The 13,778-nt window shown below is 38.3% G+C and overlaps 1 protein-coding gene and 1 long non-coding RNA gene across 4 annotated transcripts in view; both read right to left on the minus strand.

Annotated features, from left to right (window-relative positions):
- Nucleotides 1-762: 762 nt before the first annotated feature.
- The window catches only part of Dll (homeotic protein distal-less), a 113,760-nt gene continuing 100,744 nt past the window's right edge, over nucleotides 763-13,778 (minus strand). For all 3 annotated transcript variants that reach the window (XM_076622939.1, XM_076622937.1, XM_076622938.1), the window contains exon 5: nucleotides 763-3,170. In XM_076622939.1, coding sequence (XP_076479054.1) covers nucleotides 3,005-3,170 — 166 coding nt within the window. In that variant the 3' untranslated portion in view covers nucleotides 763-3,004. The remainder of the gene's footprint in view (nucleotides 3,171-13,778) is intronic.
- On the minus strand, nucleotides 10,208-12,986 carry LOC143303336 (uncharacterized). Its single transcript, XR_013059517.1, has 2 exons — nucleotides 10,467-12,986; nucleotides 10,208-10,368 (listed from the first exon to the last, which is right to left on the minus strand). It is a non-coding gene; the product is annotated as an uncharacterized LOC143303336 (long non-coding RNA).

Raw genomic sequence — 13,778 nt, forward strand, 5'->3', positions numbered from 1 at the left:
TCTGTGTCCCAATGAAACAGTTTTCTAATTGATAATAAATTATTCTATAGAAGAAATCGTAACAGATCTATTTCAAGAATCGTCGAATTTAAAAATCGGTAATTTTTATAAATCTGAAATAATGTACGTCGTATATGCATTAAATATACAAAAAAGAACATATCCACTAACTTAATGTTATTCAATTAATTTATTGATTCGAACAATAGCATAATATATTTCTTCAAATAACGTTACACGACTGATCAACAGTTTGTTTACCGTTTAATACCACAGATCCATCTGTTGTCGATATCCAGGCTACGTTTTCCTTTTATACAACTAGAATAGTTCGCCAGAGGAGTTTTCGATTGGCAAATGGGTATTACGGGCTTAGGGAGTTAGCGAAAATGGAAAAGGCCAATTCAGTTCATTCTTCGGGTTCGCCGCTCCGCGAACGACAAGGAGCATCTAGTTCACGATCCAATGGACCGTGAAGTCTGTGACATGGACCAAGTGGAATTTTCGGTCAGTGTGTTTCTTACAAAAGGCCGCAAAAAGCCCGCAAAAAGGCTGCAACGATCCGCTGTGAGAAAGGAAAGGGAACAGAATGGCTCAACGACGGGATTTGAAGCGTTCAATGATGCTGATTCGTGATCGCTGATCGGGAACATCGATTTTGACAGGGTAGGAAAGTGGTAAACAAAGCGACAGATGATTTACAATTTCCTACAGTTTCTTAAAGTTTTATTAATATTAATAATAATCGAAGGTAAGCTGCAGTTTCTTTATTTGCAGAATTTATTATATTTTAAGTTACAAATAGTACATAGGTTTCTTAACACATTCACTGCTACTAGTGCGTGTGGTGTACCGATTAAATACAGGCAAATTATCGCTCAAAATAAAGAAATTTCTGATAGAGCGAAGAATGTAACTGTAGGGACAGGTGAGTGTGCTTCAGTAACAGGAAGTGTGTCAGAGGGGTAACATTTATTATATATTTTTTACTTATACCATTAGAAACAGAAGAGGCTCTTATTTATATACATAGAAGCTTGCATATTCTTTCTTCTAAAGGGACTTAAGCTTCTAATTATATTTTATATTACATTTGTAATTTAATATCTCACAATTCTTTATCATTATTCGAATTTCATTCTTATTTTCAACCCTTAACTATACATCTCCGTATCTTTACGCGTAGCCTTTTAGATTATCTAACATTTTATTTACTAAATCGTATGTCATAAGAGTTAATCCAATATATCTATTAGATAGTTTAAGGTTTCTTACAACTGCTCGAACTTCTTCGTCTCTAGTTAACGCTTTCACAATCCTCGAACTGGCATGGTCTAGTCTATAATATCTCGCGACAATATTGCCTAACCCCCTGAAACATGGGTTGACACTCGCAGCGAGACGCAAATTAATTATCATGCATTGATAACAACGTGTTACAAGAACAGACAATCGGGGACCAACGGTGTCTCCAAAATCTCACGGGGTTCATTCACGGCGTCGTGGCAAGAGCGAGGGCTATCTATGAAATTAGCGGGGGTTCGGCTTTAACCCTCCCCATGGATGGATAAGGGGGGTTGAGCATTAGCGATTATACGCACCGCGGAGTCCATACATCGGGTGTCTCCGTGTGGAACTAAACAGACAAAATGGCCACACTACGGCTCACCCTCGATTCCGTTTTCCTTTTACGAGCCACAGTGGCCGTCTCTTTCCATCCTTTCTCCCTTCCTACGAGTTTCTCCTTTTTACCTACAAGGCATTACCACGACAAGGAAGAGGCGAGTCACGAGATTTTCGAAAGTGCTCTCTCGCCTCTTTTCCTATCTCTGTATGCAGTCGCGTCTGTGGAAAGCGTACTGCACGCTCCATCAACGTGTGGTATTTCTTCTCCTCTGTTGCATTTTACATCTCGATATCGTCGTAAGATCTATCGAAAGGCGCATTATTTGCATTTTACTGATGTGAATGGAATAGTAGCGGGAGATGGATGATTAAATTACCCGGAGAGGGGTTGCTTTTTTTCCTGAGATTATCTCGACCGATTATCTACTGCAATAATGTTCAATAACGTGATATTACTTGGGCAAAGTCGAGAGCTGTGTGCAATGTTTTTATCAGTTTTATGCGATTCAAAGATTGCCAAGTGTCGAAGGAAATCCGGTAATGAAATTAGAAAAGAAAAACTTCTTACGTTGGTTCTTCTAATCTGGTTGTTGAAACGATTTACAAAGTTTACAGTCGCGTACAAGACTCGTGAAGTCGACATAGTGTCTTTTCTAGTGGATTTCCTAGTTGACTGCTTTCCAAATATTAAAGATTATAACGTAAAACGTATTCGATAAGAACATTAGAAAACGGAACCTCAATTTTATTGATTCATTTGATTGATCGCAAAATAGATGCTAGTAATCTATTCCCTATCTTTCTTTTATTCTTACATTTATTTTTACAAAATCAGCGTTTGAGCGAAAGGCGTGCCCATAAACACGAAGCAGATACATGAAAATATTCTAAAACGTGTACACATTTACAGTCCATAAAATATTAGGTACGTAAATTAATTCTTACATCTGAAACGAAACTGATTTAATCCATGCAAACAGGAAACATCAGACTTCAAATCAATTCTTCTATAGTTATACACAAATGATAAATATTTGAAATTAAAACACAAATGTTTAAACGCGAGCTCTTTTGTTGATAGCTCTCTTCCATCGCGTCTTCGCTTCGTTGCTCTCGCAAAATCACGTTTCAAAGGAGCGACGGGTCCATCAAAATGGGGACATATGTTGGTCGACGGTCCAGAAGAATGTCCCGAATGGGCCCTTGTCACGGCGTGTTGCGGTATGCATCGACAAACGAAAGCAGCTTCCCGCGGCGGCTAGGATCGGTGTCATCCCCTTAAGTGGGGACAATGGGGCCAAATCCGATTTTCGAAATGATCGCGTTAAACGTGCCCAGGGATTTACAGAGGGCGGATGCGCTTCTCAATAGCCGATGTTTACCGGTCCCAATGGAAAGGGATTACTCCGTGCATATCCATTGCACGGGGAAGAGTGTGCTCCGACGAACTCCCGCGGCGCCAAAGAGGGGATGCTCGAAAGTCCGCGCTGCAGGGTGCATGAGGCGTGATCTTGTGCAGTTCTTGGGATACCTTCTCCATCGAGCTGCAATTTCAACATACATAATAAAATTAGAGCAACCACTGATTATCTCACATGAATTTTTCTTCTAAAATAATCCTGTCGTGGCGGAGGTTTTAAGAATTCTGTCATCGTTGCGGTATATATTGAACGATATATGGGGATTTTTATTTATACTCTGGGCTCAATTTTTGAATTAAACTTACAAAGATAGGGAGAATGTTTACTTTTGTTAATGTAGATGGAATTTATAATTGTCAAAAAGAATACAAATATTTATTCGTTATGGGCTGATTGTCATACCACTCATTTCGATTGGAACGTAAGAAACGAACAGTTATATGAATCAATACAATAGTTAAATAAACAGCGGTCAGTTAAGTAAACTAATGCAATTTCTTCATTGGATGCGTGGTTTGTAATATTCATCGCAAATATCGAAGTATATATTGAATTGCATCTATATCTGTGTAATGAATTATATGAAAGTTATTTTTGGGGTATTTTTGGAAATGTTTATGAAAAGAATTTTACGTCTATCTGTTAAATTAACCACGACCTTCGCGATCTTAAAAAGTTATTTGATATTTAATATACAGATACTTGACGATATTTTGAGATCTTTCTTCCAGTAACGGAAGAAGTTCACTCATTCCGTAATATTAGAATCTTCAAGTAGCAATACAAAACAAGATTATAATCGTAACATGTATTATTTTTGTAAAGCAAATATAAATATAAGAACTATGCTACAGTTACTTAAATTAAAAATTCCGCTTCGTTTTATGTCGTAGTTGAAGGAAAGGTAAAAATCGAGCGAATTCCCGATTAGCATCCCGAGCAGTTCTTTGAAACAACAAGAAATACTACTTAGATGAGAAAGAATAGAAGTTCTCTAAATTCGTATAGAATTCCGTGATATTTTACACTGTCGATAATGTTGGACGATTAACCGATTCTCTAACCACCCTTTCGTCGTTCGAGTTCGAGAGAATATCGACCCAGCTCGTACTGGATGTCAGGAAGTTCATTCAGAAATTAAGACAACCAGCGTACGGCCTTTGCCGCGGCGACTTTAATTGTGGCTAATTGTTACGAAGGTCGGAAGCGGCCTGTAAAGACGCAAACCCACGCAATTGATGGTCACACCACGCGATAATACTGGGTGATCGAATAGTAACGAGTTACCGCGAGTCGCGTCTTGATTACTAGGTACGTAAAACGAGTTCGTATTTAAAAGTGATCCGACTGTATCGGCGATTCGTAAGTGTTATTTTCATCCTTGAACGTGGTCCCGTACCATAATTCTCTATCGGACAACGAAACGTGTAAAAGAAGGAATATCGTTCGTAAACACGTCGAAAATATCAATCAACGATAATTTACGTCTCTGGTAAAGCACGCCGAGTCTTTGTAATTACTTCATCGGGTTCTGGAATTCTAATCCATCATTGTCAGCCAGTTTGTCCTCTTAGTCCATGCTCGATACACTAAGGAAATCGATTATAATAAAAGAGCCCACGGGTAAACGCATCAACACACAGATTCATATGTATATGTATAGTTAATGTTCGGAGTAACAACGCGCAGTCTATGGAAAAGAGAAAAAAAGGATGGTAGTTGCGTAAGAGATGAAATCACAGGAGACGGTTTTCCCGAGAACGAGCGGATTTTTCTCAAGAATCTAACAAGGACACGGTTACTTAACGCCTCATCGATCGACTTTTCCATGCTAGTTCTACACGTGGTCGAATAAGACGGACGAGTGCAGGAAATTTCGTGACCATTTTTCATTTGGTCAGACAGGGGAGAGGGTAGGGACAGGCAAAGAAACGAATGGCAGGCACGAGTATGAGAAGGAATGCGAAGGGAAAAATTCTAGCGTGCATTCTGCTGCACACATCGTACGTATTCGTTCGTCTTCTTTTACTCTCACCTCTATCCCACGTTACCGAAGGAACTCGCGAGGTCTTTCAAGGTTGCTGCTTGGCTTTTCGTGCCAGCCACGCAGACGCAATTTGCCTTTCGGCCATTGTCATTTCTGCACGATACGCTCGTACATGGCATCTCGTGCGTCTGTATCACCGCGTTTCCTTCTTTTCTTCAGCTCGGCCAGTGGATTCTGACTTTTAGGAATGTTGTTCGACTGTTGTCGATATTCTTGTACGTCCGCCAGCGACGTAAATTTAACCCTACCGTGCTCGACTTTCATTTCAGTATTTTAACAAGTTAAATCTCCTGTTTCGCAAAACCAGTCTGAATTTCGGTGCATCGTATCTTATCTACAAATAGAGCAGAACAAATTTTCTATTGTTATCGTATTCGTGTTAGAAAAGAAACTTAGCGCGGAGCTTGGAATAATTCATCTTTCACACATCATACGTTATTTGGGCTTGCTCAGGGATCAAATAAATAACATTTATTCTCATAAGCAAATAACCATATTAAGTTCAATGAAAACACTGTTACGAGAGAAGTACAATAATACAAATTCTCTTTGCCTTTAGCGCCGTTTTGTCAGTGTTAGTAAAGAATGTCAATTCGTGGTATGTTAACACTGTTACTTCTGTCAAGGAGATAGAAAATCATTTTCCTCGTTTCCACAGTTAATTTCATTCAGAGAATATATACGATTCCGTTTAATGGATTATTTTCTTTGAACTTCCAATTCCATTATGTTTCCTCTGCCACAAACTCGAACTTCATTTTACACTTGTAATTCTGATGAAATCATAAAGGACAACACAAAAGCGTTCATTGAGAAAATGATGGAAGAATGAAATCGAGGAAACCGAAAGTGTTCCATTCGATACCCATTGATATAGTAGTTTATTCGAATACCCTTTCTAGAGTCTTTCTATCGAAAATGCTTTGCAACAACGCCAATCAACGGTCGCCCTAACGACGAGCATTTAGTTGCACGGTCACGAAGGTGATTCCGTGGAATCTCGGCTAACTGATAACCAACCTGGCAAGAGCAAAATGCGTGGCGCGATGTCAGGCAACGAGGAAGGGAAGTAGAGAAGAAGATTCGCCGTGTTATTAAACTGGTCGATCATCTAATTACGCTCGACTTGCGGTCGTCCTCGTTAGATCGCGATACGAAATAACGGAAAGCAAACTGACGAGACAATCACCCTCTTGAACTTCTCGACTGTGTACGTCTTGCAACAAGAAAACCATAGAGAAAGCAAAGATGCAATCGCTGGAAATGAAGAGAGGGATATAAAGTAGTCGAAGAGGAATAGTTGAAACCGGACGAGTTTCACGATTCTCGTTCGCATTTAGAGCGAGCAAAGGCAAGAATTGTAACATAACAGGCTGGGGCAAATTTTATTTGAAACAAGAACAAAAAGATAGCTGTTTGATATTAATGAATCGTTCCAAAATCGTCTAAAATAGGAACGATGAAAGTAAAACGTCTTCAAATAATTTTCTATTTTAGTCAATTTTTTTTGAAATTTAATATCAATTTGAGTGTTAAATAGCGTATTGTGTATACATTTACGCCATAAGCAATATAGCCGCTATAGTATTTGTTGTTAAAACTATTTTCATTTCGATCACCTTTGAGTAATATTTGTCAAAATATGTGTACATCTAGGACAGTCGATAATATTGAAACAACAGAATTAAAAACTATTTGAATTGTCGCTTCAAGAAACACATTACACTTCGAAAGAAAATTCCAAACAAAGTTATTTCGTTCTATAACTAAGTAATGGGAAATTTAATCGTTCATTTTTCAAACATTTTACTCGAACAACGTCCAAGTCTGGAATATTTATAATGAGAATGACCAATAAGATAACGTGGATGGATGGTGCAGCAGGCGCGACTCCAGCTTGCGCTCAGGTATAAGCTGATGGGATTCTGGGATTCATTAGCGTAATTAACGGGTCCTCATTAAGCGTATTATGGTATGAACGGATCGTCGTTACTAGCAGAGTCATCGAGTTTGCTTTCTGCAAACGGAACCACGCATCAATTACATTCGAGTCGCGTGCGCTACTCTCGTTTTCGCTGTGTGCTGTTTTACGTTTGTCCTTCCCCATTAGCTTGGATCCTGTGAAAAGAAGCTTGCGCGCTGTTTTGTAGCAATTAACCCTTTCGAGATATGCCGAATTTAATGCCTCCGCGTGTTCCTACCACTTTAATGAATTTCCGACAACTGAATATTAAACATTGTCCCGTCTTCGGTCGCGTTCCTCGTATTTCGAGAAACACGCTGCCACGTTCCCGGTATTTATTGGGATAATGAAATAAGAGGAATCATCCGTGGGATCGTTTTTTATTTTGATAAGGTAATAACCGCGAGCTTCGTTCCCTTGTTTGGTCGAGCATGTCGAAATGAGCTCGACAAAACACGCGTAATGGCGCTCGTGTGTGACGGGAATTTTAATTACGAGCGTGACCAGTATTTGATACACTTTCAGTATATGTATACAAGTATTTTTGTACGCTAGATACTAATTGCAGAAAAAGAAATTGGCTACATTCTTCTATTTTTAATTATATCGAATGTAATTCTTTTTTGTTTAATTTTTTTTAATTAATGCTTCATTCGATACTACGCATTAATTTTGTTTGCTTCGATAGATTTTTAATGCCATAATTTTCCGGCGTAATGAAATTCGGAACTCATCTACTTCTTTAAATTATTAGATTCCATAGAATCACGTAATGATTCCAAACATCCGATGAATAACCACTTACATTTTTCGCTTCATATTCCAAAAACGATATAGAAACAAACTTTAACCAACATTAGACATAAGGGCACGACAAATAAAAAAACAACAGTATATCTATCCCTATAAACTATAGAAGATTTTGCAATAAATGGGAAACGTCCCCAAATAGGAGCCACGAAGGAGGATGAATTTCGTCAAATTCTTTTGTCATAGCACATTAATAAGCTCAAAGCCGCGCTAATCTCCTTGCCCTCCAAATTCGAAAATAACAGCTTGTGAAATAAAACGCGCGATGCGTGTGCCGTAACACAAAGGTCGAAGGGCGCGGCGTAGAAGAGGGTTGACGCGTGCCACCCGAACCCTGAAATCGGAGTCGATGATAGGTTAAAACGGTGATCCGCCGCCGTATACTTCCGACAGTTTTGTTATCATGGTGGTACAAGGGAGATGCTCTTACGGCCTGTGGACATACGAACGTTAATGCCCGATTCACTGATAGTATCGGTGTTTATACAACACGTTTTACGTCCAGGCAGCCTGACGGCATTATCTTGCATAGTCTTATAGGCTTGACCGGGTGTATCGAATGTAAACCATTTGTACGAAGTTTCAAAGGATGTCGCGAGATAGGGGTACGAGGCAACACGTGTAACGTATACTTGTTATAAAACTCTTGGATACCAGATGTTGGTGACGGTATGTTGCAGACCTGTTTTTATTGATTCTGGTAATGAATCTTATTTGTAAAGATATCGACACCTTTTGAACAGGTATTTCGAAGGGAAGATGATGGTATTCGATCCTGTTAACTTTCTGTATTTTTAAAACTAGTAATCTATAATATATTTTCTAGAATAAATATAGTAGACACGATTGATTATAATTGTGTCTCAATATAAACTGAACGTTCGTTTTAATGAAAATACATTGTTTACATTCGAAACCCGATATCTATCAGTTTGATGTGTACGATAGCCAGGTGTTTTCATTGAAATCAGATAAGTTGGAAAATAAAAGACGATTGAATTATTTTAACACTAGAACTACCGATGGCTATAAGATACCTGTATACGTATAAAACTTATATGGCTCGTAGAAATCAAAATGAAGGATACTCGATGAATCGTTCAACGCAACGAAGGCCCTTGTTCCTAAATTTTAATAAAAATTACTCGAATCTCCAAAATACACCGTGATAGGTCTATAAAATTTCTATTGAAAGATACGAATGAATCATTTGGATTAAGAGTCGAGTTAAAGAAAAACGTTCATAGACGTTGGAGGAAAAAAGTTGAAAACATTTCTGATAGGCGTGGCGCGAGAGAGGGTGTCGCCAGGAATATTTTAGAAATTAATGTCAATACGAACGACGATATCCAATTACACCGGAAGCACCCGGTACAAGAGGCCGACTTACAGTCGGGGGTTGCAGGCGAAACCGAAAGAAAGAGAAAGGACAGAAAGAGAAAGGAGGGAGGAATGTCAGGGTGAAAAAAACTTACTGTGGAGGGTGGAGGAGGGGGCAGTGAGCACCAAGTCCTCCCACATTGTAAAGTACCCCTGCATTCTAACACCGGTCGGCTTTTTCATCGCGCACGCTTTTTTTTTCTCTTTTTTAACCCTCCTCTCGATCGCGATTGTGTCCGAGACACCGGGGGCGTGAACTCGCCGATGCCGGCACTGGCCTCGAGGCGTTTTTCGCATTTACAAGCGCCCGGAAGAACCGTTGGTGCTCGCGAATAGTCCAGCTGGCGACTCGCTCAAGGAGATTTGTGAGTTTGCGTTTCAACAGGCTATGTACGTGCGTTTTACGCGCGGATACGGTTGAATATTTCGTACTTAATGGAAGAACGTGAGTTTTGCTCGTAAAGGTAGCTAACAATTTCTGTGAGGATGCGCACATAAAAAGGAAAGCGACATTAAATATTCTGACGGGTTTTTGTATCTTCTATTTCTCATTTTCTTTATATATATATAAGAATAAGGAAAGATAAAAAAGATAAGAATAAAAAAGAAGTATAATCATACATGATACTTTAATCACGTTGCTCAACGCCATTTATTACATACGCTTTTCAGTTCTATTTCTTGAATACATCTTTCACTCCTATTTCTTATCTCTGCTTATAATTCCGCTTATCAAACCTATTTATTATTTCCGTTTATCAAACCTGTGGTTTAATTTATTTTTTTACTGTTGTTTTTCAACACCGGTTTTTTGTTTCTCTTATCTCAACTTTATACAGCTGTTTGTTTTTAATTGCATTTAATTACTGTTTTATAATCCTCTATTAATACCTATAACATTTTATAAGGAATGACGAAGCTTTTTTACAGATTAAAGTTCGAAATTAAACACGTGATATCTTTACTTGCGAGGTTCTGCTTTATTTTGCTCATTCTATCCGTTAGAACATATTGATTGATATAATAGCTTCAATGAAATATTATTTTGGACTAGATGATTCTCCGCATGAAATAATAGACCTCGCCGATGATTTCTTCGATTGTGCGACAGCAATTGCTCGCTAAAAAATAATAAAGGAGACAGAATTACACATAATTGTCTTATCCGATGTTTCCTTCCTTTGATTTGATTCACAAAAAAAAAAGTGCGGCGACTTGCCTAACTTTCTCGATCAATTATTCAATGCATAATCGTGCGTTCGCTTTCCTTTCCTTTTTCCTTTGAACCCACGTACGATTTTCAATCGTCCAACCTTCGATAGCTCTAGCTGGAGCAAGAGAGACTCTTAGGGTGCTTCTTTGAAGTCTATAGAACAACTCAAACCAATGTGTTCACTTCACGACTTCAAACCTTTCGAATTTGTTCGTGGAATCGGCAATCTACGACCACCATATGTACTCGTAACGTTCATTGTTATGGATATTATTTATTTTCTCGTTTATATCTAGACGCTTCATCAAGGACGAAGCAACCGGTAAATTGCAATATAAAAATAAGTTAATTGTCATTTTAGAAAAATTCTAACAATTCTTTTATACACCGTTACGATAAAAAGAGATCTCAAGAAAATATGAATAAGAAATTATACGGATGGCGCAAATGTCCAAGAACAAGGAAATTTCAAGACCACCTCGAGAACGTACGGCACGTTCTCCTCATGGTTGAATAATACATGAAATGTTGCCTTTCTTAACGTCGTTCGCGGTCGTGCGACAAAAGAAGTATCGACAAAAGAGTGGCCCTCGGTATATAGACTCATACGTTCAAGCCTCTTGAAACATGCATGAAAAACAAACAGATGCATCCGTCAATCTGACACTGCTAATTTATATATCGCTCGATTCCCTACGATCCTATAAAAGGGTTAAATTGGAGCAGGAGAGTAAGTGGAACGATGAGAGGAAATGAAGGAAATTTTGGCTCTTAGCTCATCGAGCAGCCGATAATTCTGTCCCTGTTCGTCGACGAGATAAGGATCTAAGATTACCGCGGTCCTGTTAACGTCAGATTAGTGTCACCAGCCCTTTTCTAAAGTGACCCCACTCGACGAGAGTGGGTCAGAGGGTCGGACGCGCGCCCGCTGTCCAATGGCTTTTAAATTCACTCGGCTATACGACTACCGTCCCGCTGGATAAACGTTCCTTCAAATCTGTTTATTTTTGCCTGGCTTTACTCGACAGGTAGCTCCTCCGAGTCTACCTTTTCCCGAAGCAGCGTGCCTTTAAAAGAGGACTCAGGAAGCCATCCTTTTGGTCTCCTCATCCTAATCCCCTTAACCCTTCTTAACGTCCCGGAATAAAGGAAGACGTAGACAGATCGGTTCAGCTCACTTGACTTTTTTTGGAAGGAACCTGCGAACGTGTTTCTGCACTTCCATCTGACTTACATACGAATTTCTAAGGTGGATTTTTGATTTGGAGAATTTAGCTTTTTAACGAGACTCGAAGATTTTTTAATTACAGGAATTTCAGATTTTGTTTAATCGTGCCTCTAAATTGCATCCAATCTCAGAAATAGTAGATAGTTAATTTATAATGGATGTGAAATAGTAAAATTTGCGGGTATATTATTGTATAGATTCCTTTTTAATTGGACGGTTTAGAGGGATGCCAGAATCCAAGTATTATAATCTGCAATATATGTTCGTAGATATTGAAAAATCACATGTCGATACTACTGTGAAAAAACATTTTTGCAATTTTTTTTTAAATAAGTACAGATTGCATATGAGTTTCCCACGATCAAAAGACAAACTGCTCAACTTCATTCTCCGTAAATTTTTCCATTTCATTATCTACGTACGTAATTAGTGTTCAATTTCTCAAAGACCAAATAATTTAATTTCTTATATCCATTTATCTCATTCTACCTTGCATCCATAAAAGTGAGTGGCGTAATATACCTAATCGTAAATTTAAAGATAAAAGATATATAGTTCTAACGCCATCATTTTCAACTACTTTTCAATTTATGGAATTGTTGGATGGTTAGTACATTTTTCCCAATATTTATCTAACTTTTCCAAAATGTCTATTTGTACAGTATCTTCGTTCAGCTCTTCGATTGATTTCTTTGGACTATAAGCACATAGATATATCTAGAAGAAGAACAAGCTCTCATAAATTGTAGAATCGCTACCAACAGTAGATTCGATAAAGAAGCAAAGGAGATTACGATTGAATGTATCGTGTTGTTTTATAATGCGGGAACTATAGGCTCTACGAGAATGGAAAAGCAAAAATGCACGCGACGAAGGAGTACAGGAAACAAGGAGGAGACTGAGGCTTGATACACCGGGATTAGCTCTGGCTCCTTAATGAGCGTTAATGGCACGTGATTTCTTAATCACCTTAACGATCACCATGCGCATAACTCGTCGCCGTGAACAGTGGGGATCAATAAAAACCAATTTATCCGATATACTCAGCGCGTTGTACCGATTCATCTGACATTATTTTATTTTTCGCCTTTTACCTTCCGTGACACAGCAACCATTTCTTTTTTCACGAGTAATTATTACTATGTACATTTTTGCAACACTATAATTTTTCTTGTACATCACGATAAGCAATATATTCGTATCTCTGATCTGTTCATACTGAAAATGAGATTGCCGATTTGTAATAATTTTTATGTCAACTCCCTCGCGATTTTGGATAGCTGAGATATTTCGTTATCGTAATGTCGTTTATGCAAGGCTATACAATGCATAAATAAAATATTATAAACAAAATATTTCACGTGATTTTATTAACACGCGAAATGTCTCGTTAGAAAATTTAAAATAAACAATCTATTGCGTTAGTTGGTCGCGTCATGATTATTACCATTATAATTAACGATTGTATTCAAGTCAAATTCTGTACACACACGCAGAGGTAATCGAAGAATCATAACATCGAATTTGACACGACTCCGGCAAGGAACAACGGAAAATCCAAACAAACGACCACTATCTCGTGCGCATTTTCGTGCCTACCGTCTGGATGATAACATCGCGTTGTTGCGCGTCGAAATTTCGGGAATCTTAATCGCGTAGTACATAACTTTATCTCGTTGCATAATTTCGCCTAGTCCATTCGTTATTTCGTTCAAATCGCGTGTGTATTGGTAGTGATTCTGTTAATCGCAAATATTAAAAGACTAACTAGAAATCATGATCTATCTAAGATGGACCAAATTGCCTTCAACTATTATTTTCACGTCGATTTCGAAGCAATGGCCACAATTACATACGATGACTTCTTACATTCGTCATACTGGTAAGCGAGATGTAACGTTATTAAACACAATACACTTTTATTTCTATCTTTAGCAAATTATTTATTATTTCGTAGATATTGGCTATCTTTGATATTCTTCCTGTGTTTTATTTACATACATACGTATCTCGAGTGACCAAGATTGTTTGAAAACTGCGTGCACTTTGAGCTCTCGGTCTCACTTTTTTCCAATTTAAAAGAAACTGCT

This window comes from Bombus vancouverensis, chromosome 11 (assembly GCF_051014615.1).
Source record: "Bombus vancouverensis nearcticus chromosome 11, iyBomVanc1_principal, whole genome shotgun sequence".
Taxonomy (NCBI): domain Eukaryota; kingdom Metazoa; phylum Arthropoda; class Insecta; order Hymenoptera; family Apidae; genus Bombus; species Bombus vancouverensis.